General features: G+C 40.5%; 1 protein-coding gene across 2 annotated transcripts in view; it reads left to right on the top strand.

The window, feature by feature from the left end:
* LOC125895388 (zinc finger protein GLIS1) overlaps positions 1–27,972 on the top strand; it is a 93,967-nt gene that overhangs the window by 1,902 nt on the left and 64,093 nt on the right. For both annotated transcript variants that reach the window (XM_049587151.1, XM_049587152.1), the window contains exons 3-4: positions 2,034–2,262; positions 2,382–2,711. In XM_049587151.1, the coding sequence (XP_049443108.1) occupies positions 2,429–2,711 (283 nt within the window). In that variant the 5' untranslated portion in view covers positions 2,034–2,262; positions 2,382–2,428. The remainder of the gene's footprint in view (positions 1–2,033; positions 2,263–2,381; positions 2,712–27,972) is intronic.

Genomic DNA, 27,972 nt, shown 5'->3' on the forward strand with positions numbered 1-27,972 from the left:
ATATACTTAACTAAACTACAGCCCTGTATGTGGCAGTCACCATACTATATCTTTAGATTTTTTAACAATTTAACAATAGCCTACTTCCTGGATTCCATGCAGACTTGAGCTGTCTTTATTTATCAGTTCACCCTCGCTTGTTCTTGATCTGTGGCTGATTTACACCCAGATTAACCAACCACATGTTAAAATACAACATCCAAAAGTTGTAGGGCCTAGTTAATGTCAGATTTTATGAGTCCCAAGTTCATGTTGAACCAGACTCAGATTTTGCATTTTGTTTTAGAAAACAGTTTGCCAGACTGAAAATCAGTAAAAAGAATAAGATATGTTGCATGTAGTTTTCAAACTTCTTTACTGGTAAATGCTGGCTAAAAGCAAACCAGAGCTGTATCCACAAATTGTGCTAAATCTTCCAAGGGGTATTAGTGTAAATGTATCTGTGTATTGTGGTATGTGTATTTTAGTGTATGTATTGTGGTATGTATACAGTAGTATGTCTTTTGTAGTAGATGTATTGTCAATATATGTATTGCGGTGTGTGTATTGTAGTATGTGAATTTTGGTGTATGTATTGTTCCTTCCATGTTTTTTAGTGTATGATGTTTAAAACTGTACATTTTAACAACATTGTATGCCTACATGTAAAAGCCCAACTAGGGACAAGAGCTTAAAATTGGCAATGGCTATAAACTCTGTGCAACACACCAGTCACAAATAAATAAAAAAAACTGAAACAGCATGAAAAGTTACAGTAAAGGAGCAGGTACTGACATAAAACGCCAAAACTAACACATAATATCCACTGCCTAAACCATTAACAGACATAACTGTCCACGCTCATCCACAGGTGTTCATATTTCCAACAGCACTTAAAGGCAGCATCAGATCTTTATTCCCCACCATGGATGTATTCATGTTCCCGTCCTGCATTTCCGCGTTTTTACAGCCCATACCTCCCATTTTACTGGCAGAACACACCCCGCCACATCTGTTACACAACTTTAATAATCTTCCATTCGCCAGTTTGTCCTGTCCCCCTTGTTTGTGCATAATAACAACAATGTATGTTGTTAGTGACTGTGTCAACTCTGACCTGCGTTAGGATTTTACCTTCCATGTAAAGACCACTCGATGGCGCTGCTGATTAGCAGTTACCACAGAAATCCTGTTGGAGATGAACACCAGCTCTCTCAACCCTGGGTTTATCATAGGATATAACAATTTAACATGTGATTATGAAGGTTGGTAAGACTTGGAAGATAATATTTTTTGCAAGTCTAATTTAGAATAAAATAATCCATAGATATTTTAATCAGTGCATTAAGTCACATAAAGTAGCATGATCCAGATAGAATAACTCAAAAATAGCTCAAGTTATCGTGCATGCTGAAATAATATGGGCAGCTCAGACATACACTGAATGCTGGACACCTCATCGTAAGACTTCTAAACTTGATTCCTTTCACACTTTAATTCACATTTTTGAGGAGCAATTTTTGGAAACACCTCAAATCATTAACCTAAATTATGTCAGGATTTTCTGCTGTGTCAGAACTCACATCTGGAAACTAAATAAAATAGATATAATAATAGAATAATGCAGTTTAAATGTGTCCTGAGTGTACAGGCTACATTGTCTATAAAAATCGCTATAGCCTGTAATTTTATAGAAAGTCTAAAAAGCATTGTGATGTGCTTTATATTGGCATGCCGCTAAGAATTTTAGCGATATATCACTTAATGTCACTGTGGTTTTATTCAGTATTTCGATCATACATGTGTCGAAACAAAGCAGAGCAATGGCTGATCTGATCTGATCAGTGTGATAACGCACGTACTGCACCAAAGCTTGGAGAACACCGTTGCCGAATGACGTCTTTTGTATTTCTTGCATCCACTTCTGAAGGTTGGGTATAGGCTATATGCCAAGTAGCCTATTACCATAGCAAATGCGCATGCAATAGCCTACGTTGCAAACTTCACATCCAAGTGCAGAACTACAAACAGATCCAAATCTTATCCTCCCACAGAAACACGGACGCAGTCTTCATTGGTGCTCCCCAGTCTTGCAGAGCAGTGGAGCTATCGGGTGCCAATCAGAGACAGAGAGGGAGAGAGAGACGCAGCGGATGCTGATGACGGATCCTCACTGAGAGGATGCTATCGATCGGGCTCGCTGATGCTCTCCCCTCCAGTTTGATAAACATGCTGATGTGCGCAATTACACCTTTCCTGCTCCTCACTGGCTTATTGACGAAGGTAGGTGTTACCAGACTTGTGTTGATTGCTCTTGGTCAGATGAATGTTTGCACGGGGAAAACAGCCCATCTTCGCGCTGATGCCGTTTGCAGTGATTTAGTTACTTTCCCTTTGCGTAGGTAATGTGAGCAGCGGCCGCACAACGCATGGGAAAGCCGAGTCATCAATGCAGAACCCCTCAGCGCTATTCGGGATGGTCAGCCACTGTCAGACCCCAACTTTCACAGACTTCACCGGCTTGTCGCTGTCCGTGTACGGAGCCAAGACAGCGGACATCTGTGCGCGCAGAGCCGGGAGCGGTGGTTTCGGATCGCAGATTTGCCGGAGCTCCCATGACACCCCGACTCACATGAGCTGCGCCAGCCCAAAGAGACTCAGCGTGTCCGAAGAAAAAGCGCATCTGTCAGCCAAAGCTCCGCGCTCGTGCCTCTCGCTTCCACCAGCGCAAGGTAAGCCCCCCTAGGTCCAAATCAGAGCAGCACCCACAACTCTTTAATTGATGCGTTTGGGGGTTATAAACGTGATTTCTGAACGAGGTGGATAAATTTGAGTGGTATTTAATGTAATAATGATCATTGCTCTTTTTAAAACAAACAATAAGGTTAAAAATAACAAACTCAGTCAAACAGCAGCCCTGTCAGTCTTGCCATTTTCACCAATTAGCAGTTTCGAGGTTATTTGAGATAAAAGTCTTCCAAAATAATGTTGCTTCCATATGTCTCCTCCGGAGCATCCTTTGAAGCAGCCGTACTGTGTATTTGTGTTGAGAGAGCCCTGTTTGCAGTTGTGGATTAGGCTTGATAATTAAACCCAGAGCTCACTTGGATCCTCGGCCAATTCATAAATAACACCAGAATCAAAGTCTGCGTTGCACACGAAGGCCATGTGAAGTGATGTACAGTATGTGGAGCAACTGCCAAGCAAGTGCGCATTTCCTATGGATGTTAACAAGGCATGGCAGCGTTTAATTCATGAGAGGATTAGTGTGATGTTGGCTCATTTAGTTAAATATGGCAAACATGGCAACTCAAAATTTTGACAGTTTAAAACAATATTTTTTAGGAATAATGAACACATATTTTTCCCCCTCACATTTGTAACAGTATTAATCATAAATATAATTAACTCTACACGCTCAAATTATGCCTCCTAAAAAAAAAAAAAAAAAAAAAAAAAAGTAGAATAAACTTTGACATGGGCTCATCAGTGAAAGCGAAAACTTTTAAAACAATTACATAGATGAAATGAGCACTGTCATACAGATAGCATCCAGAGTGGAAACTGGGCTTGGAGTCTCCGTGGAAGCCTGCTCCATCCTGTTTAGACAGAGTGTTGTTGTGAGAGGGCGGAGGTAATTACAGCCCCATCCTAAATTATGATTAGACGGAACAGACTTTTATATTAGCAATCATCCTTGCAGCAAGAAGAGGATCAACGGATTTGATTATTGTTTCTTCTTGCTAAACACAAACCATATGTCTGCCGAATGTGTCTCAGCATTTATGAGTTCTCTTGGAGCACAGTTGTGCCCTCAGCCCTCCATCCCCAGCATCCCGAAACAGAATGAATTGTCTCATTGTCTTTGCGACGCTTTTGAACTCGCTTCCCGTAAATTGTGGGAATGCAAGATGTGCTATGCGTTTGTGGATTATGTTGAGCAGATTAACATTGAGGCAGACACATAGTATCTGTTTGTTTGGTTCTGACTCTGCAAGGCGGTTGAGTGATATTTTAATAGCTTCAGTATCTTGCGGGCTTATGAATTAAAATAGTTTTCAGCCTCATTTTGGAGTGCAAAACAAATAACCCAACATCATCATCTTTATGCACATACTGATTCAACTACAAAGCAAAACATGTAACAGCAGTAATACATTTTCACATTATATTTTACATTTAAAATTTCAGATATAAAAAGTTTATTCAGTTCATCTTGTACTTCTAGTGTTGCTCTCTCCCTCCTATATGATCATGCACTGTATTCCAGACATTTTGTGTTGTTTTATAGTCTCTTATGGTGAGCATGGAGTATGAAAGTGATCTCAGTACTCATCAGTCTTTTGTATCATGCCTCATTTGAGGCTGATCGTATTACATACTCCCATTTGGGGACAGAGCTGGATTTTAAACTGCATTCTCAACCATTGCTTTAGATTTATACTGAAAGGAATCTTTGAACAAACACAGACTGTAATATTTATCCTGATGGAAGTGAGACACTGGAGGACGAACTTACCTCAGACTGGAGATTTCTGACCTCTAACTGTGCGTGCGGTGATTGCAAAATGTTAACGATTACTCAGTGATAAAATGATGATAAAATATTATGCACTGCTGATGTTTCATCGAATCCTAATTGTGGGATTTTTTTGGGGAGGGAAGCTGTACCATGATGTACTCTGAGGCATTCAGTGCTGCGATGTTGATTTCCTAATTACTCCCAAAAAATGCAAGTCTTTGTTGTATGTAAATTTTTTATTATGTCAGTTTGTGTGCATCCATGTGTGTTTACAAGTGTATAATCAAGTGAGAGTGAGAAAGCTTGTGTGCTAATTAAAGAGTTATAAAACTGAAGTGCAGTCGTGTCGGTAGATTCTCGATACAGGCATTGGTTTTGATTTTTACGAACCAGGTATCCTGAATGAAAAAATAACTCAACATTTAGTCACCCTCATTGTTTATATGCCGTTGCATTTTAAGAAATGTTCCCAGCATAAATCCAAGGACAATAATTCTATATTTTTCTTTGAGTTAAGACAAGTGACCTATGTCACACCTGGTCCGAAGGTTTGGAAACCATGCGTATTGCTTTTTGTGAGTGGAACAGCGGCTGATCATCCTTACACTGCGAGTCCACTGTGCTATAAATATTAGTGCCCACCAGCAAAGAAAATATTTAGCTTGCAAAGAAAAACACTTGACCCCTCTTGAAAAAGAATATCAGGTTTGAATGGAGTGTGTACTCTAGCATCATTTGATACCTTACTAAAGTTTCTCCTGGCCGGGACGAAGCTGCCTCGGCTGTGAGCTTATTTGAGGAAAATGTTTGAGTTAGAGGAGTGTGCCGGAGTCCCAAACTCCCTCTCTCAGATAAATGCAGAGGTCTGTCTGTTGATTCAGCCTGTAAAGAGATGAGTAATGGGATTTTGGATTTAATCATTGTCGGGACTTTTTTACATTGCTATGGCTGTTTCTTGCTGTCTTTTGCCAACACACATCATCCTGACATGTTTTCTATAAAACCGTATATAGAATATTTATACATGCACACCTGTATGCAGGCACGCAACCCCACCAGCATCCTTTGCTAATACATACAGACACTGCCAGCATGTGCTGAACACACACACTAAGCACACATGCCACACACTGACATACTCGCACACATGTGTATGCACACACACACACACACTTTTTTTGTGGTGAAATGGCATTGGCACCAATGTTGAATTTCCTTAAAATGACTTAGTTTCCTGTGTTTTCCCCAGCAGCATTTGTAGACGTCAGACTGCAGGGCGATAATCTGACTGTTATGAGAAACAACCGACCATTACAGCCCCGCTTTGAGCCTCTCCTGTGTCAAACGCTTAATGACAGCTTAGCAGTAGCTTGTGAATAGTTTTGGTTGTGTGTGCACAGAGCAACACATTAAGTGCTTTTGGTGAAGTCACAAATTCTAATTAAACTATGTGGTTTATTTATTATTATTATTCTTTGTGGAAAGAGGAGTGGAGGATTGACATAAATTTTCTCTTCAGTTTCTCTGCTGGACAGATTTCATCCTCACTTTAAAAGCAAAAATATCTCTTCATAGAAATTCTGATATAGAAGAATAATTGATAATACAAATGTTCCCAAAAATATTCACATTATTCATCATCAAAGTACTCAAACATATGGCACTTAGCCTAACCCACAAGGAAACTGGTGTTCACATTTGAAATATCTTTGTGTTCCAGTGTCTTCTTTGGGTAGTTGTCTAGAGTTGTCTAAAATAAATCTTCAGATTTGTGTCACATAAAATGTTTATACAGCTATAATTCTGGGAAAATGTTTGCTTCAGCTGTTTCAAGGGGTTTCGAATTTCCTAAATTACGGCGGACGTCAGGCTTGTAATTGCTTTGAGTTTGGCTTTGATGTGTGCACAGATCATATTATTTATTCCTATTGCTTCTCAGTATTTTCTTTTGGTTTTGATTTGTGAACCAGTTGTGATTTGTTGTTATACCCATTTTGCTGACTCAGGGGTATGACAGTAGTCTTTGTCAGTGCTTCAAGAGTGTAAATGATGGTTTAATAGAAATAGTTCTTTGTTAACTTGTTCCTTAATGCTGAAAAGACCAAAGAGAATGAATGGATGGATCACAGGGGGGAAATGATTCAGCAGGTGACACAGCGCAAATATTTAGGTGTGAGTTTAAATTAGTCACCCCATGTTAAAATTTTACGATCTTAAATCAATCCTTAATTGAGTTTTCTTTTGTAGATTAAAGCTCTGTGGAGAGATTAAGAGCATAATGACGTTCTCCCACAGTGAAACTATTGAGTCAGTAATTCACTATGGTGTCACAGTCTGTTTTGGCAATATAACTGTGAAATTAAAATTTCAAGTCCAGAATTTGATAAGACAACCAGGGAAAATCACGGGTCTTTTGACTCCAACATCTCTGCAGGAGATTTTTAAAGAAGAAACTGATAAGCAAACTCATTTGCCTGGTCCTAACAATGTCCTCCACAATGAATATGTGCTTCTGCCATTCAGTAGAAGGTATAGACGTGGGGCGTCGGTGGCTTAGTGGTAGAGCAGGCACCCCATGTACAAGGGCACACATGCACAGCGGCCCGGGTTCGAATCCAGCCTGTGGCCCTTTGCTGCATGTCATTCCCCCTCTCTCTGTCCCCCTTTCATGCTTACCTGTCCTGTCCAATAAAGGCAAAATGCCCTAAAAAATATCTTTAAAAAAAAAACAAAAAAAAAAAACAGCGTACAACGTATATTATGCATACATTGTCTTTAGTGCAGCAGTGAAATGGGGGGTTAATATTAGGGCTGCATAATATTGGAAAAAACTGACATCGGGATCGGATACATATTGCGATATTAAAAAATACAATAATTTTCACCAGATGACTTAAAGTAAGAAAATTAAAAAATAGTGGCCTTTACTCACCACAGCTGCAGAGGCTACCAGCTTCATGTGAAACAGACTACATTATAAAAGGGCCGTTATTTATTAATCCCTCTGTATCTTTATATTTTTACTTTTTACCCGCTCCTGTTGTTTCATAAAGTTAATGCATTGTGTTGTCATTTCAAACTCAACACTTCCTGAATTTGTTTCAAATTAAAAGCCCTGTATAACCTCGGTTGAGAGAATCCATCCATTTGCTATTGTGGCTTTTATTGTGAAACCTTTGTAGGAACTTGTTGTGGAGGATTCAGTGGCTTGTATGTTTGTGTACAGTACTTTAAATGTAGCTCCTGCCGTCTGGTGGCGCTTTTTAGGTGACTACAACAATATTTCGGCTGGCACATGAACAGACACAGTAACTGAAATAATAGTAGAAGTAATAAAAACAGGACAAAACGACCGGGGATAATTGGTGTGGACCATCGTGTAGTGTGTCATGTCTGTTGGCCAAGTCAAGGCACGATTTTAGGACTCCACAATCGTGTAATGTGACATAGTGACTTTCAGAACATACCAGGCATAAATCCTCCTTTACCGTTTCTCTCTCTTGCATGTCGCTTATTTTCAGTTTGACTGCAGCATGTGCACGAGAGGGGGAGGGGCTGCTGAGTGCTTGGAGAGGGAGCAACTGAGAGAGAGAATGAGCTACAGAGAGAGAGAGGCGAACGGAGCGGAGAAGGAGCTTTCTTCAGAGCTGCTTTTCTGAAGCAAAACAAAAGTTTACAAATGTTCTAAAAAAAAAACGAGAAAACATTGCATGCGATGTGACTATCGCACATGTGCACATCGCGATGGCGATGTTCAAACGATATATCGTGCAGCCCTAGTTAATATGATCTTTTTTTCTGAAATATTAATTTGGCTTCAGTTTGCACATTTTTAATACTTGTTTAGAGTGCTTTTTATGATATATTTCTATGTCTAGGTGTTGTTTCAGTTTATGAATTGTGGAAACTTAAATGTAATGCACTCGGCTGTGTGTGTGCGTATGTGAATGGTTCAGCAGCCTTTGTGCCCAAACTTTTCTTTTTTTTGTCTTTTTCTTTCTCAAAAATTTGAATGATTGTATTTTTAACTATACTCTGGCAAAGCTGAAAACCAATTATGGCTGTAATCCAGATCCTCAGATACACAATTATCTAAAAATGTTGGTTTTATAAGCCACTTTCATGTTCACATTTGCCCCCAAAAATGTAGGTTATAACAATATACTCATTTCTGTCCTAAAGCAAACTATTTTTTCTAGCTGAATTGCAGTTGACACACTGAATTGCTGCCACCACTGCGGATCAACTGGAGCACCAAGATATCTTATTTATTACGGCTGAAGTCTGACAGAGCAGCTGAAGATGTCAGCATCACTGTCGGTCAATATGCCAGAAGGTTGTAGCAGTGAGGGAAGGTTATAGCTGTTCCTCCCAGATGTTGTGAAAGACTGAACAACCCTCAGAGGAAACATTTCGCTGTCATTGCTGCTAAAAGAGATTTGACCTTTTATTGAACTTGTGGAACACTTGGTGTCACGGCCGAGGTTAACCGAGCAATTTTTTTTTTGTACCAGATGGCGAAGAGGTTATAGAGTGCATTTTTTTGGTATTGCTTGTCAGTTTGATGATATTTTACATAGAATTTGTCAACAGGAATTGACTGACAAACAACCTAACATCCTCTCCTTTCTGCATTTGTGCCTCTAAATCATGTGGAACGATACATACAGGCCTGTTTATGTGTATCCAAGTAGTACAATGATAGTAACATTCTTCTCACAAGTTTTCTCACCAGTCACTACATTCCCATGAGCTAAAGAGAGCGCCTCAGCCCACGTCTTTTGCGTCTTGCATGAGCTCAGCAGTGAGTTATGGGCAAATGTGAGGGTGCTGCCTGGGAAGGGTGTTGCAGGGTGTAATGTTTGCAGCATGTTCCATTGATTCATAAAGCGAAGGCCCGGTGATGATTCTGCAGCGGTATTCCCGTAAACCTCTGTCTGGCCGAGACGCTGAGGAGGGAATGCTGGGTAATGGAATGAGAGCGCTTCCTGAGTCACAGCCACTAGAGAGGGAGAGTTAGAGAACACCCCTGGTTTGGCATCTGCTTGGCTGAATCACCTCAATCAAACTTGGCCGGGAATATGCATGACGTGTGTGGAAACGGGAGATAAGTGGCAGCGGAAGAGACGAGTGTTGCATCAACTTGACTGAGGTTGGATTCAAAGAGAGGAGGAGGAGATTTATGAGAGGTTGAGACTGTTTCAGCTTGAGTATCTTCTGATTAGTCCTCTGAGGTTGCAGAATGAACATGTGCGTGTATGAAGCCACAAACAAACAGAAACAAAACTTGTAGCGCTGCCACCTCTCCGCTGTCCTTTTTCTTCACCGTAGTCGGTGTCGGTCAGGTCAGATGTTCTCATTCTTATGTGACCAGTGTGGTATGATTATTGCATCTCACTGTAACCAAAGGAATGCTGACTTTCATTCTGCCAACAAATTCAACCAGTCAGTCACAGAGCAAAAATATGATCTGGTTTGAGTAAGTGTCGAAATATCACTGGAATACCAGAAGAAATGTGCTCTGGGCCTCAGTATAATCAAGAAAAAGCTGCAGAGTTGGCTCAGATATGTCATCATAAAAATGTATTTTTAGTCTAAACCTTGCCTTGAGAAGTACTCACAAAGTTTCACACACTACACTTTTGCTGATGAGGGGAACAAGATGCCAGGTCTTTGTGAATTAGATTTGTTTTCCCTTTTTAACAATTTGCAAGCAAACATAAAGCGACTTCTTTCTGATTCTTTTCGCCTGGACAGACATGCCACAGCTGACCACATGTCTATAGAGTCTGTATTACTCATGCATTTTCAGACAGCAGCGACTCCTCTCGCAGACCTCTCTGTATGACTTAGCACACGGGTGGGTTTTTGATTTACATCTCGGCTGTGCCACTTGCTGTTCTTGGCTCGACGCTGCTGTGCTTCATCAAAGAAAAATCCGCTCCACTCTGACTGTGGCAGTTTAGACGGCCATCCGCCGCTGCGCTGCCTTTGCCAGAGCTGACTGGGCCCTCGCAGCTGTCAGCTGGAGAAGGAGACAGACAGAGAGAGAGAGAGAGAGGGAGATGGCAGGGGAGAGAAGTGGCCATTAGGATCAGGGCTTCACTGATGTCCCTAAACAAGCTGCAAGTACACAGATTGTTTGAGTGTGATGGGGCAGTTTTGGATGTCTGAGTCAATCATGAGGAGGCTCCCTTTTCATCTTTTCCTCCAGAGAGTGTCCTACTACCACTGTATCAGCAGTTTATCTCATTTTATCTGTGATCAAGATGTGAGTAACATTCACAACACGTAATAGTTGCTCAGTGTGCATCACAGCTTTGGAAACAAGTCACCATTTAAAAACTGCTACAGCAACAGTTTCAACTTGTTTAAATGGTGTCTGAAATGGCCCTTTTTTACTAGGCTGGTCATGTTGGAGATTAATCAGCCAGCCAATCAAACATTGGCTTCAACTGAGTGGTCAAAAACAAACGGGCAAACATGATGCGAGCGGAGGCTGTTTTAATGCCTTCATTAGAGCGGAGGAGAAAGCAGCCAAAAAGCTTGAGTTTTATCCTCCCTCTTGTTCTCTCTCCATCTCTGCCAGGAAGCTGCCATGGGGCAGTGCCCAGTCAGCTCACTGCACCATTGGCTGGCGTTGCCCCAGAGGACTATGAAAGACATTATAAAGTCTAATAGTGCAGTTTATATACTTTATTAGTGCTTGTTAATAGAAGCCTAGCATTCTGGAAGAATTACTTATTCTCTAGTCATGTGCAATGCGATCCAGCCCCTGCACTGTATTAACTTGCTTACCAGGACTAATAAGTGCGCAAAGGAACGACGGAATAAAGGTTGCTCAGAGAAAAAGTACTCTTGCTTGCTGGTGGATGATGTGGGTCGACATCAATCACAAACCCTGAGCGTGACAACTTGCGCTTGATGTGGACTCAGATATTCATATGTGCATTATGTCTTGGCAGATATAGATCTGTACGCATTATTGTCCCAGATAGAGAGCCAAGTTTCATCACACAGAGTCAATATCTATTGAATTATTCTTTCAATGATATATTTTAAAGCGCTGGCAAGCAAATGTTTGCGTCAAAATTTATTATAGCTTATGTATTGCTTGAAGTCAGGGCCTCTAAGGTTCCGTCAGTGCCGAGAGTGATATCATCCTGTTCATCCAATGTCAGCACACAGGCAGCAATGCAGCACAGGTGGACTGGTGATATGTCAAAATGTTTCATTTTTAGTAGCAAATCTGGACAGCACGATTCTGCATGAGGAGAGGAAGCAGAAGATTTTGGGAAAGTGAGGCTGGTGCCCTGTTCAGGTTAACGCTTTGTAAGTCCAAGTTTCAGGGAGCTGGGAGCTTCGCCAGGCCGACTCTGGATGTTAATAAAGTTTAGAGGCTCTATGCCAGCGCTGTGATCTGTAACGCTTAGGGTTATTTTTACAGACTTTTTACAGACAATTATATTTGAAAGGGAAGGCTGTTTTTCAGTGGGCTAATATCAGAGCATGGAGATAAAGTATGTGATAAGAAGATGCAATTTCCCATGATGTGATGCAGTGGAGAGAGTTTTTTCATTGTGTGGGAATATGTTCTGCATGAGAACTCTCCATGTTGTACTGAAACGGCAAACATGACATTTGTATTATTTTACTAAAGGTTTGTTAAGAGTGAATGTCTTTTCCCAGGAATTCTCCACTTCATCTCAGCCACACACCCTAACACCTGGTAGCTGTCCAACTACGACCACAGACAGATGGAGGTTTAGTGCCTAAAGGGCATTTTGACAGCATTTGTAACATTTGAGGAGAGTGAGCATTGTTGATTCTTATTCCTCTTCATTTTCCTAGATAATCCAAGGATTGTCTATTTATTGTGTTTGTCACATATCTTTGTTTCATCATTATTGCAACCCAGTCACCACAATAAATGTTGGCAGCATACATTTCTGTAAACCACGGATACATTGCATTTGTACATTGATGTAGCAGATACACTGAGAGTTTGCATTTCCTTATGTTTCACCACGCTGTGCTTAACTTGTGGTTAGGTTTATGACAGTCAGCTCATATCCTACGTCCGTTAGAAATGTCTATATTAAAAACATACAAATATATAACGTAACCATTGTTTGCAGACATATACAATGCCAACATTTTCTTCTGGTGACTGGGATGATCGTTGTCAAACAGGACGTTGATTGAGTCTTATATGACATTGGCTTCTAGTTGCTGCACTGATGTTGCTGGCTACCAGAGATGTCTGCTTGATGTCACTTTCTGTAGCAAACAACCACAGCTCACAGATGAGCTGATTGCTCTGTCCAGACGCTTCAACTGGGAACAGTAGATGCATCTGTTATCTTCTGGCTCCTGTAGTATCTGTCTGCTTCACATTCCCTGTGTCACTTTGCATTTGAGAGAAAGCTGTGCGGTTTTCATTCTGTTTACAGTTTTCTTGAAATCCTAAATGAGGAAATGATTTTGCTTTAAGGAGTTTTGCTGAAGACAATTAGTTCTGTTCTTCTTTGATTTACTGTTGCCAAGATTAAATGTAGGACCCCTTTACTTCATATGGGCTGTGCAATAAGTGTGTTAAATGGATCCATATTACACTGAGTAATAGCCTCAGTATGCACTCTTCATTAACATGCTTAACATTCCCCCCAAGACCCAGAAGTCGGCTTCTATAATACACTGCTTAACACAAACATTATGTTGGACACTTTGGATCTCTTATGGGGCTCGTTGTTGGCAGTTTTATTAGTGAGCAGATTTGGACAGTGTGTGTACTTGTACGTGTGCTTATGTTTGGGTCAAAGTGGAGGACAGAATGGACTCATGGTGGTTCACGAACTCTGAACATGAGTACCTTGAAAAGTTAATAAAAATACACACGCTTTTTGCCAGCTAATTAGAGCAGAGATCCAACAGAGAAGTCCAGTGAAGAGGTTAATACGTTGCAGTGCAAAATAAGATTGTTTTTAGCTTTTCCTGGCTTGAAAATAAAATCTGTTGCAACACTGGTCAGCAGCTTGTTGCATGCTTTCAAAACGGGACACGCAACTTTGTTTATGAAAGTAAGAAATCTCAATACTTGGCAAAGTAAATGCTAACTCAGTGATTTTTTTTTCTGACAGAATCAATTACCAATGACATGATTATTTAATGCTTTTGAACAGTTGGAGACATACTTAATGTCTGTGTGTTTGTGCACCAATGCCTTTGCACATACTGTATGTGATTAGCTACCCCTTATGTGCCTTTGTGGGTTTACAGGTGTAGATTAGGGATTGGAATTCAGAACCGGTTCCATATTATGTGATCCACTGGAATCATATGCTGCCGAGCTTATCAGTTCCTTTTTTCAATGCTGGCATCTGACAGTTGCGCATTGCAAAACAATGACATCAAACTCATTGTTGCTAGAGGAAAGAGTCATAGTGGAGAGGAAGAAGCGGTCCAAAGTTTGACTTCTAGTGATGTGCGGGTAGGAGTTTTTTAAAATTCTTCGCAATCTTTGTTATGAGAGCCACCTGCCCCACCTGACCCACAAACACATGCATTCATCAGTGTTGACTATTGCGAATAACAACCTGCTTGCTGTTGGCTATATTGTATGTAATTTCCAGTAAATATCACAGTATAAAATGTATGTTTTCTATTTAAAAAAAAATGTCAACAGGCAGCAAGTACTCACCTGTCTTTTTAGTGGGTACATTTTAAATATGATCTCTGGCACATAGCTGATATGCTATGTGGTTTGTTTACATGATGTAACAGAAGTACATATTGAACGGATTCAGAATGGACAGAGACGCTTGTTTGCTTGCTGTTAGGACACAGTGCTAGGCCTACATATTCTAGGGAAGTATTTTTACCGGACATTATGACCGGAGCGATTCAAATATGTTGGACTTCAAAAGATTCTCCTGATCTAAAACTGGGTAATGGAAATCTTGAGTGCAGCAACACTGATGGTGCTTGCTGTACGTGTTTGAAAGATGCCGTAAGAGAGACAGACAGAGAGGGAGGAAGAAAAGGAGGAAGGTGGACTATTGCACAATGTTTCTGTAAGTTATTAAAAAGTCAGAACGCTGCTTTGTAACTTAATGACCCATCCATCTGAAACCCGCGATATTTTCTAACAAGCTTACCTGAACCATCCGACCTGCAGGACCAGCAGGTTGTTAGTCAGCCCACATATCACTAATGGCTTCATGACAACTTTGCTGCTTGCAATGTCTGTCTGTAAGATGATAATTTCACGTAAGAGTGGAAACATTGTGCTGAAATTTTTTTTCTACGGAACAAATTCCAGGAATGCCATGTATTTGACAATGTGCGCATGAGTACCACTGCCAAGCAGCACATCCATACATGAGGGTAAATATCCTATGTTATAATAACATAATTGCCATGTAGGCAGGCTGAGCAGATTTTTTCGTTGACCAACAAAGTAAGACAACAGTCTTTTGCTACAGCTAGCTGGACTCGCCCATCAGCTCCCCTTTTCATGCTCGCTGCACAGGGAGGAAAAATGAGCAAAGAAAGGGTGTACAGAAAAATTATCATGAATCATTAGGGAATGGATAAAAGAACTGGTATGGATAAAATCTTATCAATTCCCATCCATAATGTAGATGTCTATTTTTATCAATACATACAATGTTTGCTTTGGATCGCCACCTTTCGGACCTTCCAAACCTTGATTTCTGTCATACTTAATAAAGATGGTGGTGGTTGGCAGGTTATGTTAAAAATGGAGTATGTAAAATATGAGCCTAATGGGAACCAGTGCATAGCTGTCCTAGCTGACTCGACATTTACGGCCGTTTCCCCCAGCTCAGCATTCAACCTTTACGACAAAGCCAAAACCCATCAGTAGGAGCTTCACTTACCTTAAAACTGATACGCTGAGATTCTTGGATCAGCACAGACAAGGCACATGGGTTCACACGGCTTCAGTAACCAATAAACATTCCTGTAGCAGGAAATGTCTTTTATATATCACCAGGAGTTTCTGACAAGAATATTTGGGATGAGTACCTGGCTTTCCCCCCAGTATGTCCTCACTGAAGCTGAGTCATAGATTTAGTGCACAGACTGAGGGACTGAAGACAGGAGAGGAAAGCATGATTTCTGTCTTCTCTCCTCTCTGTTTATCTAACTTTTGCCCTTAAAAAGTCAGCTCACAGCACATGTTGACTAATACCGATAAAAAGCCTAATCAGGCACTTTAAGCTCATATCGACAGTGATCTAATAGGCATGTGTTTGAAAGTTAAAATGAATTAGGCAGCGTCAGAGCCGTGACAGCCAGGTGCTGAGCACTTGGCCCAGCATACCGCAGTCTCAGCCAATTGGAAAACGCTTTGCAGAATTTATCTGCACCCTTCTCCCTTGACAAATTATTTTATTGTTCCCACACAGTTGGTTTTCATTTAGGATTTTGGCTAATGATAGGCTGAGAGCATGTGGGCTATTGTTATTCCTTTATTCAGCATAGATACACGGACTGGAAGCGTTCACATCTGATAGCACACTCCCATGCAATAGAAACTAACCAAAGCATGACACACAGAAGGTACATAAATGTACACAGATGGTACGCAGAATAGGAGACTTTAGTATATAGGGTAAGAAGGACAATCTTGATATGCTTATTACTTTGAATATGCTGTAAATGCCTCTGTGGCATGACCTTAGTGACTGTCTGTCAAACGGGGTAATGCTCCTTCCTGAAGGAACAACTCCCCTCAGCGAACTCCAAGCTCCGCTCCAAAACCTTTAATCACATTATTCTGTGTGTCTCATGTACCCGGACTAGTAGATATGCTGTGTGAGAGCTACAGATGGGAGAGATAGGGTGAAACTCGCCTCACGTCCGAGCCTTGCACTCTGCTTGACCTGAGTTCAGTACATCAGGACTAGGCCGCTAATCTTGAACAAATGCTGGGAGTCTCCATGACCGGGCCCTCTCTGAGATGGCTTAGTCAAAACAGCCCTGCTGCTCCTGAACACAACCTCAGCCTCTAGCTTAAGTCAAACGTTGATTAACTAACAAATACCTGCTGCTTGTTCCACAGCATTACACAGCCCGGTGCATTCTGCAGTGCTCCATGGAGTTTGACAGTGTGTTTGCTGTCCTGTAGAGGAACACACAGGCCTACTGTGTTCCAGGCCTTTCAGGGTTTGTTGGTAAAATGATGCAAGACATGTTAAATGAGTTGAAGCATCGAAATGCTGCACTGAATAGGGTTTTATTGTTTAATCTGTCATGTAGTGCTTTGTTGTCTGAGTTGGAAAAGAAGGATATAAATAAAGGCTTAGCTTTGGAACTGTGCTGCATTGTGTGGCTTTTCCCATAATAAAAAGCAACATAAACAAAGCAAAAAAAAATATTGAACAACAAATTGACATGTTTTCTTTCCCCCCATCAAACTGTGCTTTACATTTACTGTGAAAATAAACCACCGAAATCAGCAAGTAACAATTCACACTGACAACCATAAAGCAAACAGCCAAGATTTTTACTGTCTGGCATGAATTGAATCATTTAGCGATTAAGTTGATAGCTGGTTTGGCAACAAAGTTTTGTCATCACGGCGTCTCTCACCAACCTGATGGATAGAAGCAAAGCAAATATTTTTACCAGACGATACAGGTGAATAAACTATGCCTTTTTGTCTGGTTTCAAATTCCATTGATGTCCTCCAAACCCTCTCACTTTCCATGTTTCCAAGAAAGCCCTTTGGTTTTACTGCTACTCACATTGCCTATTCCACTTGATCACAGCGGGACTGACGCCAACACTTATCGGACATGACTCTGTCTTGTCTTCTCAAACATCGTCACTGTTAACGTAGGCCTCTCCACATTTTCTGACCATTTTAGGCTTCAAACAAATACAAAGCAGTTCAGGACTCTTGCCAGGCTCGGGCACAGAGTCGGACTTTGTACATGGAACAGTTGGCACGCCTGGCATGTTGAACTAAGCATCACCACATGCACTGCAACTCTTCGTCTTTAAGAAATCTCTGAATGTTCCAAGTATTTTTTTTAAAGTATTCAAATTTACAATGAGTACAATACATAGCGATAATTCAAGTCTATTTTTGAGTCACTTTTATGCATCTGTGGTGCGTTGATTGTCCTGGTACTCATATCTGATTGCACATAAATGGCAGTGTAGTACTGACCTCCAGCATAAATTGCCGGTATGTGTTTTTTTTATTATTTGCAAATTTTTGAGAATGATTTGATACACTGGGAACAATAAATCTTCTACGTTTTTTCTGCAATAACACGGCCATTATTGTTCTAAAGAATGCAGCCTTTTAGTCCAACTAAAATTGGAAGTTTAACAGTAACTATAAACGAAAAGAATGAATAAAAAAAAAGAAGCTTAGCGTGGATATACTTTAATTTGAGGGGTAGAAAAGGCTGCAGTGAAAGAAATATTTAATGTATAGCCCCTGAAACCGCAATTCAACAAAAGTCAACAAGACTTGTTAGCCATGTCCTTGATAGCTTTAGCTGTAAATGTAAATGCACAGTTTACCACAGTGCCCACTTTTACAGGGCCAGACCTGTTATTTGACACGAAAATATGGCCAATCTAGGCCACTGTAAAGATGCCAGTCTTCTACAAGCCTCAAGAGCTCTGAGTCATGAAGGAGTCCAGCGAGAGAGGCAAAGCGTCAGTATATGTACACTGCAGCCTGCCAAAGTACACTCATTTAACAGCACAAAAAGACTTGCACTGAGAACCCGCATGTTTATGTTAGGGATGATGTAAAATGGCCAGAATTCATATTTCACATCAAATTTCTCTTTTAAGATGGCTTCTCTCAATTTTTACGTGCAAGGAAACAAACATTTGCATTTCAAAGTTCTTCAAATAAAAATAAATGAAAAGCAAACCCTTTTATGGGTTTGGAGACTATATTGGAAAACAGGTCAGGAGCGAAATGAATATTTTTTATGGTTCGTAAAAGAGCTTCACAATGAATGCCAGGTTATGTGAAAGGCTTGACACATGGTACAGGCCAGAGCCCTTCGAGGTTCCCTTTTTATTCAGGCCGTACGCTCTCGAGCCAAGAACAGCCAAACAACACACATGGCAGAGGCCAAGATGATGATGAAGAATGATTTCTTTATTTCTGCTCGTTATCGTCTGATTAGGCTCCTTCTCACCGCAAACCCATCCAAAAATCTATCAACTAACAACCGTCTCTTTTCACTTGAGTCTATCACATGCGGGGTGGATGTATAATCACCTTAGTACTCAGAGGCATTCCTGTCTGCCTGGTATGTGCTGTTTTGTTTTTTAAGGAATTTTTGGCTTTATCTAAGGGTAGAGAAGTGATCGCAAATGAGGGAGTATGGGAAGGACATGCAGCTATCATCCCCATCCAGAATCAAACCAGGGGCTGTATATATAAGCAGTTTATGTGTGATCACATGATGATTTAATTTTGAAGAAACTTAGTTTTCACCAAGTTCTCATTTCAGCTATGTGACATACTGCTGTATATACATAAATATTTTGCGAAGTACGTCAGATTTAATTAAGTCAGGAAATGCGTATGTATTGTTTTTCCCACAATATGGTCACACTAATGTATACATTATACATATTAGTATATATTAGTATATTATTAGTATATATTATACACTTTGTATAATGCACCATAGGCTGGCATGATATCAGATTTTCACTACACAATTAGAGCCAAAAAGGTCACAATAACTAGAGTTTTTCTGATACCAATATCAGTATCAGAAACACCTCGGATACTGCCTAAAATTCTGGATTAGATATCAGTGGGTAGAAAAGTTTATGCGCGGATCCGATACCATGTAATTTATTGATAATCATTAAAGTAGTTTCACACCTGGATAAAATGACAGTTTTTCCTGAGATCGATTCTTCGCTTCTTTGAAACAAAGGCCTACACAGCAAGTTGCGCTCTGCAGCCACTGGCAACACCAGTTTTAGAGCAGCGAAGAAGAAATGGTTTCCTCTAAAAAGTGTACCATCAGCTGTTAGCAAAATGTCAAATTAGATGATAAAAGAAAGAAACCATGTTCATTCTCTGTATGCATTTGTCCATGTTTTTCAAAAGGTTTAACTTGAGCTATGCCATACAACAATGGTAGCAATCATTCATTTCACATCCACACAGGGTTAGTACTAAACAGCTGTTAGTTTGTTTTTTTTAATGCAGTGGTACCAGCTAATACACAATTTCAGGAATCAGGTATGTAATCAGGTATGGGGAAGATAGAAATGGTATCAGAACATGTTAAATGATAAGGGTACTATTGGGGTATGTCAGAGTCATCTTTAATTTTGTTTATTGTGTGTTTTGTCTTGAGAAGCGAGAATGGGACAAAACAAAAGATTAAGAGGTGCAGAATTATTTACATGATGATATCAAATGTGCATAATTAACACGATATCCATATTTCATTTTTAAATATCATGGTTTTTGTTAACACCAGTATATTGCGAAACCCCTAATGCACCACATGTTGTGGATATGACCTACATATACATGTCTTAAACTAGTGTGTACAAAGCAAGGTATAAGTAGAATCTGTGGAAAGCCTCATTTATTCTCAGTGCAAGCTCACCTTAGATGACATTCTTGGTCTACAGGTGATAGATGATGTCTGTTGTCTTGTACCTATATGTCCCTTGCGCCACATATCTTTGACCCGCATTTGTCAGTACACTGTAAAACTATAAATTCTAGTTAAAGCACAAAATCTAATCTTACTGATCTCTGTTTATGTACTGTACGTAGTTTCTTGACTAAAGGGGCTCCACAATCAAATGGAGTGACAAGTTCCAACTCTGAAATTGTTTTACTGCTGAGACAAAATTCATGTCTCAATTTGGCCATAACCATCGGCTGACTCACGTGGTGAAGGGACGCAGCGAGAGCAGAAATCATAATAAAAGGAATCTTATTACAGCCATTAAACAAGAGAAGGAAAAACATGGGAGAGCTTTAATGCCTGGACATCTAAAATGCTTATGCAGTGAGAATATATTTGCTCATAAAGCTCTTTGATGGTGGCCCTGTCCGTTCCAACACACAGCGCTGCTGTCTGTGTAAATACCTGTGTATTGACCTCCCACCGCACAAGATTGAATGTGTTTCCATAGGTGTCATTTGGTACCATTTTGGGCTTTTACAGGCCCCACTGTGCCGTAGTCGCTGCAACCGCAGGGGGCTCAGGAGGTATGTCATTGCAGCTCAAGCGGTGACCAACAGTGAGCTCTTCCCGATGTTGAGAGATGAGAGGTTGACTATGAACTGCAGGCCCCTCCTCGTCTGCACAGCAGCATTATGGAGCTCTGTTTGATGTCGAGTGATATATAACGTCTGCTGGACTGTCCATCTCAGGTTACCTAGAGAGCATGTTCCTGTCACTATGTGTGATCTGTGTTTGTGAGTGTGTGTGTGGTTGTGAGGGGGGGTGGTCTCGTCAGTGCCAAAGCCTTTGGTGAATGAGGACTCCCCACACAATAAAAGAACGGTATTGCTGACTTCCTTAGGTATGTGTGGTTTGAAACTCAACACAGGTTTGCTCAGTGGAAAACCTGGGGCCCTCTCTTATTTATTCTGTATATTTATGAAAACCCCAATACTGTGGTGCCCTCTGAGTGAAGGAGGGGGTCTTTTTGCAGCCAAGTTAATGCCCTTTGGTGGTGGATGTTGACTGCTGTGCAATAGCAGGTCATTTGCACGGTTTCTTACTGTTGGGTTTAAAGCAGTTACAGAATATTAGCCATTTCTCCATGTGTGTCAGAAGTATGGATATCAGTTTCAGTTAATTTTGCTTTTGATAGCCAAACACCTCATTAACTGGTAACTAACCAGTTAATATTTAAGGGAAAAAAAAGAGGCCTTTGGTTTTAGTTCAGCGCCCCATTGACCCATCGAGCTTTAGCACCACATTTCAAAGGCCTAACCATTTAACTAAATTTAAATGTTTTGTGATGTAAATGTTTTTTGCTTTTTATTTTATTCTCTCTTGGCTTTGCTGACAGACAGCTAACTGGCCCTGCTAACATACAGAAACATTGTGCCCACTGCCCACCCTCCAGTCTCCACTGCCAGTGGTACTGCTCTTTCGCAATTACTCTTCATTACGCACACCCAGTTGCTGTGAAATCATGGTGGCCACCCTCCGGTTTTATCCCTGATGAGCAAGCAGCTTCATTTTGAGCCACAAAACCCTTTTAGCATTGTTAACATAAGTTTGTTAGCACCATTAGTTGTGCTGATGGTGCTAACAGAGCTATCATTGATAGCATAGGCCTAATAAATGATGCTAAAGGGGTTTTGCGGCTCAAAATTGAGCTACTACTTAATCACTGGGGCAACCTAGGGCAAGACCAGAGGGTGGGCACGATGTTTCCACAGCAGCACTGTTTGGTCAGGATGTCTTTACTAGGGTTTACTGCTGAATCAGCCACACTGCTAGCTAACTACTACCAGACATGGGTGGTGCGTAGTCCAGTAAACTGAAGAGTAGCAAAATTGACCAATGGACTGACGTGTAACCAGTCAAAATTGTCAGAATTGTCGTCAGTATTTTCAGTTGAATTAAATGTCACTATTCTTAAAACAAGTTGAGTGATCTCCCTCATTTCAAAATAAGTTGTTTGAAGAAAATCCTTTGAAACCAGATGAACTATGCTGTCATCAGATGAAGTCACTGATGACCAAACTGCAGTACATCATCAGACAGTGACTGTACCACAGTTGTCTCACGTAGTCGGCCATTCTTTTAGAGTATTTGTTCATGTATGATGTGTCCTGTTCTGTAAGATAACATGTGACTTGTTGCTGTGAGGACACGTAGAAGGATTTAGTGCCTTTTGTCTGAGTAGATCAGCTTACTTCATGTGCTGAAAAGCAAGGGCTTAGAAACCAGTGACATGAAACAACACCAATAATCAAATCAAAATAAAAGCGTACCCTCTGTGCCTCTGCTGTCAAAGCAAATTTATGGGCTTTTGAAAAACCCCATTTTCCTCAAAGAGCTCCATTTTGGGGGTGAGTTAACCCCTAATCATCCTGGCTAGCTAATATTCATTGTGGACAGAAACTGCGCAGAAACATTGGCCTCAACGTTGGGTGGAAACTTCAAAAGCCAAAGCAATTACTATGCATGCTTTGAACATATCCTTTTCAAAAAGTAACATTCCATTATTCTTCCTGTGCTAAAACAACAAAAAAATAACAAAGAAGTAGGAAGTGAAATTGGATTCCTCCTTTGGTTCCCAAAACATCTGGTTTGGCCCTTGTTTTAAACAACTAGCATCCCCTCTGAGAATAACAGAAGGTTATGTGCACTGTGAGTAGGTAACAAAATAATCATTTTCAAATGTTGCTCCATTCGAATGTGATCTAATTACCGTCACTTAAATTCAACCTCTGAGTTGGACCACCGACCATCAAGGGAATTTTCCTCCAGACGTTGAATCCTAACTATTCATTTGCTTCTCCCCCACTGCTGCCTCTAAACCATTAGAAATATACAGTAATTGCTGCAAATTGATCACTTGTTTTACAGAAGTCATATAAATCTCCACTCTTGTCAAACCGTAATCGATGGCAGGAGGCGGTGCTGGGCGAGAAGAAGAGAGAGTATCTGTCAGATGGGCCTCGATGCGTCTGCTACATGGAGATACTCTCATGTTCTGTGGTTGAGTTTGGCCACTGTCATTTCCGAGGAATTTCCTGCCATCTGTGTTCAATCGAATTCTCTCACAGATTTGGGATTCCTTGTAAATATTGGGTGCTGGCTGAAGAGAACTGAAGGAGTACTGTGAGTTTTGTGCCGACAGCCTCTCGGACCAAAATGAAGAGGCCACTGGCTCAGGGATGAGTTAGGCTAACAAAGCAAGACAACTATTGGATAGATTGCCATGAAATGTGGTCTCGATGTCCATGTTCCTCTGGATGAGTTGTGCAATAATCACTTTAGTCACCCCCTAACTTTTCCTCCATTGCCACCATCAGGAAAAATTTTGGTTTGCCCAAAATTATGATTTATTACTAAATACATACAAAAGTAATGACTTTTTCATTGGCTGTACTTTAAAGTTAGTGATATCATGATATAAGGCTAGATAGCCTCTTAGATTTTGGATATCGTAATATCCTATCTGGCCCAGAGCCCGCCTCTGTCAAATAGACTGATCTGATTGGTCTGATAGGCGATTCAGTGGGCTCTGCTCATCGGGGCCAGATCCCCCTGCAGTCCAAATTAGAATTTGCTAGGGGCGGGGCATCTGGATTTCCAGGTTACAGCTCTGAATCATCGTTGCAAAATTGTTGTCGAGGTATTCTGTAAATAATATCAAGATATTTCTTTTACTTCATATCAACCAGCCCTGGGTAGCATGCTAACATGCATGGTAAACATTGTACCTGCTAAACAGCAACATGTTAGCATTGTCATTGTGAGCATGTTGCTATGCTAGCATTAGCAATTAGCTCAAAGCTCAAATCCCTCAAGCTTCTCTGAGAGAAAGGATATTTGGAAATCTAAAACTTGTTCACTTTTCTTTTGTTCTTTTTCAGTGCATACATTATAATGAGGCTGTACCCAGCTCAGAGTTATGTCAGTCGAATCATATTTGGCCGTTTACATACGAATATTTAACTATTTGTTCCTTTTTTTTTCCATATAGAGTTTGAGAGTTTGAATAGGATTTGATGGGATAATCAGTGTGACAGTAACGTACATGTAAAGTAGTAAAGAAGCCAAGATTTTGGAATATAACCACAATATCCAAACATCAGACATGCAGTTCTTGCTAATAGGAGAAATAAAATTGAGCTATCATCAGTCTCTTTTTTTGTTGCTATGCCACATAGAATAGAATTCAAGATGAGAATGAAGCCGTCATCTCAAATGACCTCTGTTTGACAAGTTATTTTAATAACCCAGCCATCCTCAACAGTACAGATTTATTGTGCTATTATAGTAATTTTGACAAATAGAGGGCCGTGCTGATGTTTGACAAATGGATCTGGTTTCACTACAGTTTCAGAGGGACGTCTGCTGTGTTTTGGTACGACTTGAGTCGGCACCAGGACAAACTGAGGCCTATTGTTCAAAAGGGGGAAAACGCGGCTTCTGCACTAAATCGCAATGTTTATTTTTTACAGCAGATTTATATACACTGGTTATTCTCATGAGTGAACAGACATACAAGTACACACACAGAAAAAACACAGGCGCTCAAAGTAGTATGTGCACACACAGATTCAGGATCTAAAGCCTTTCAAATAAACACTGATTTAAAATGTTTTAGAGTACTTTGTGACACAATTTATGTTTAGTTATTGCAGGAAATAACTTGATTCTGTTGAAGTGTACCAGTCTCACCTTTAACACTTTCTCTGAAGGTGTGGTGTGCCGAGCGCTCGTCAGTCCTCTGGACTGGCATCGCTCCGCCAGTATTTACTGCCGTCTCCTCAAACAGAGCAGCCTCTTGTCTGGCTTTGAAGCACCTCCTGATCCCATGCCGAGGTTTCAGCACTGTTGGCCTGGCTCCGGAGCTGTGTTGTTCACCAACCCTATAAAGGTGTCTGTCACTAAGCCAGATGTCCCTGTCACGTCCGCCAGCCAAGTGCATCACGTCTTGTCAGCCTTCTGCTCTATCAAGTCAGTCTGTGGGCCTGACTGATGCTTTGTACACTGTTTGGCCTTTACAATTATGTGGCTTTTCAGGCAAATTATAGGATGTGGTTTGGCTGAGCACTCCTTGTAAAACTTTGTGATTGTCTGTGATTAATCCTGGCAGTGTACAGATTTGTGGGCAAAATCTTGTTATGATAGTGATTGTCAGGATAGAATTGTGGCTACTAGTGGCTTTCAAGTGGTTTGTTGACTATGCACATTTTTGTTATATCAACAAATGTTGTAAAACAGTTTGACTTGAAGATCGAAGATATGCTTATTATTGTGATAATCAATCATTGCTGTGGTGTTTTTTTTGCTGCCCTTCCCAGGGGTCAGTGTGCAAATATTGTCTTTGAGCTCTATTAGGTCTTTTTCCTGGATTTCCTGCCGATTAAGTCTGGGTTTCAGTTTGCTGAGCTCTGTTCTTTTTCTGTTTTTAGATCATGTGGTTATTGGTGCTTATGCTAATTGTTCAGTGCCACTGATTGATTCTGATCATCTCACTGTTGTAGCTGCTGGAAACACATCACTTCTGAGCATCAGATAATTATTTAAAGACCTGCTTACACATTTTAGATTAGAATATCAAATGTAAAACAACTCCTGTAACTCAATCTTTTTATTAGTTTGTAAAAGAGAGGAGAAATATGGGCATTTATTTATGTGAAAATGTGGAAATTAAACATCAGCCCCTCGGAATATACACTCAGTGGCCACTTTATTACATTCCTATAATATAATATAGTTCAACAACACTGCAAACTACAGCCGACAAAATCTCCATTAATTTAAATCAACACGATTTCAACAATGACTAAGTTATAATGTTCATCAGTTTGGGAGGATTTATTGCAGGGCTGTTGTTTTAGGCATCACTTTTCCTTTAATGCTCAATGTAGGTCTGTTATTTCTCCAGTGTTTACTACCATTGCACATTTAAACAAATCTTTATTTAAAAGGATATTATGTCTGGAACGATATCCTAGTTTAAAAGATGACATAAAAATGTAACCATTGAATCAATGATTTGAGTGAAATGATGTTTGTAGTCTGAGATGCATTCAAGGCCAGTCCGAAATTACGTGCTTTGAAATTCAACCAGAATATTATGCTATTACTACTTCTGTTTTTGTAACTTTTTATTTATGAACATTTTTCAAAGTGTAAGAACAGTAAGCAAAAACGAATAGAGAAGTAGTTATGACAGACCTGTCACAATGACTAAATGAACTGTATCGAGTAAGTCATCTGTTTCAGAAGATGTAGGTGTTATTTATTTCGTTTAATTTAATTTTAATATTTAATACTTTAATATTTAAAAAAAAAAAAAAAAACAGCAGTGGAACATCTTTTTTCTGGAGCCATTTTGTTATTGCGTTTTTACTTACTGCCAGCAAGATCTTTAGGAGGTAGGTATCATTTTTACTTAGTCTGTCAGGAGTATGTCCAAGATAAAGGGATGTGAATGTTGTTGGAAAACCAGAACCTGAATTTTTTAAATGATTGTAACTACTAACTTCTTAGAGAGTCTTAATAGAATGGCAGGAAGAATATTATGTTACATGCATATCTGTCTCTTAAGACTGTCCTTTTTTAGTGTTTCTCCCACTGACGCTCTTTACCTGTTGATGGTTTTGTTCTCACAAAGGAGTGCCTGGAGGGCAGGGCCAGTGGCAAGGTGCTACCACCAGGTGGTGACATTCACAAGTGTAAAGTTTTAATTATGTTAATCAGGGAGTAGAGTGAGAGAAAATGATTGGATGTGACAGTTAGCAGGATGTTGTGGGGAGTAATCAGGAATGACCACAGTCGCTCAGTGCATCCTCCTTTGTACAACTCCAGTGTGAGTGTATTCTTTCAGAGTGTGTGCCCATTTGTGAGAGAGATGGAGAAAGAGAGGGAGGAGTGTGTGTGTGTGTGTGTGTGTGTGTGTGTGTGTGTGTGTGTGTGTGTGTGTGTGTGTGTGTGTGTGTGTGTGTGTGTGTGTGTGTGGAGTCACATAATCCCACGACATTTTCTCCCGTGTTTGGGTTTTGACTTGCAGCGCCCCCTCTTTAAGCCGTGTGGTAAAGTGGTTGGTCTTTGGGACTTGGCGGGCACTGAGCCTGGCACTGGGATTGGATGGGGTGGGTGGGGTAAATTGGTGGGGTTGGGGATGGGAGTGTTGTTGGCTGCCAACTATTTGTTTGTGTTCATGACTGCGGTTAGCACTGCTCCATTTGAAAAGCCTGGTATTATGAGGACGCCTGCTTCCCACAACATGTGCCTTCTTCTCTAAAAGCCAGGAGAGCTAATCATTTACCAACTGCTGCATTCATCAGTATGACTTAAAACTTTGTAGCCACTTAGTATGAACAACCAGACGTATCCGCAAAGAGGTTTGCTTGGACGGCTGGGCTCGGTCGTTATATGTACTAATGATTTCTTTAATGTTATTACTCTTTTGGAGCTGAAGTAAGATGTTTTTGTACTGAGCCCAGAAATAGTTGAGGCTTGCAGCTGGATGCCTCTGGAGCCACATCTTCTTCACTTAACTTTTTGTATTCAACCGTCTAGCAGCTATTGTGTGACCAAGCCAACCATGAGAAAAAAGCAAGGAACAGAGATACCTGGTTGAGAGCAGCTAAAATCAACTAGAACAAATTGATTTTATCCTCATGAAAGTTCTCATGTCTTCTGGTACCGGTAATCCTGCTACAAAAACACTGACATTTCTGTCCTCCAACAGTAATTTAATAGAGTTTTTCTTCT

The sequence above is a fragment of the Epinephelus fuscoguttatus genome, linkage group LG10 (assembly GCF_011397635.1).
Source record: "Epinephelus fuscoguttatus linkage group LG10, E.fuscoguttatus.final_Chr_v1".
NCBI lineage: Eukaryota > Metazoa > Chordata > Actinopteri > Perciformes > Serranidae > Epinephelus > Epinephelus fuscoguttatus.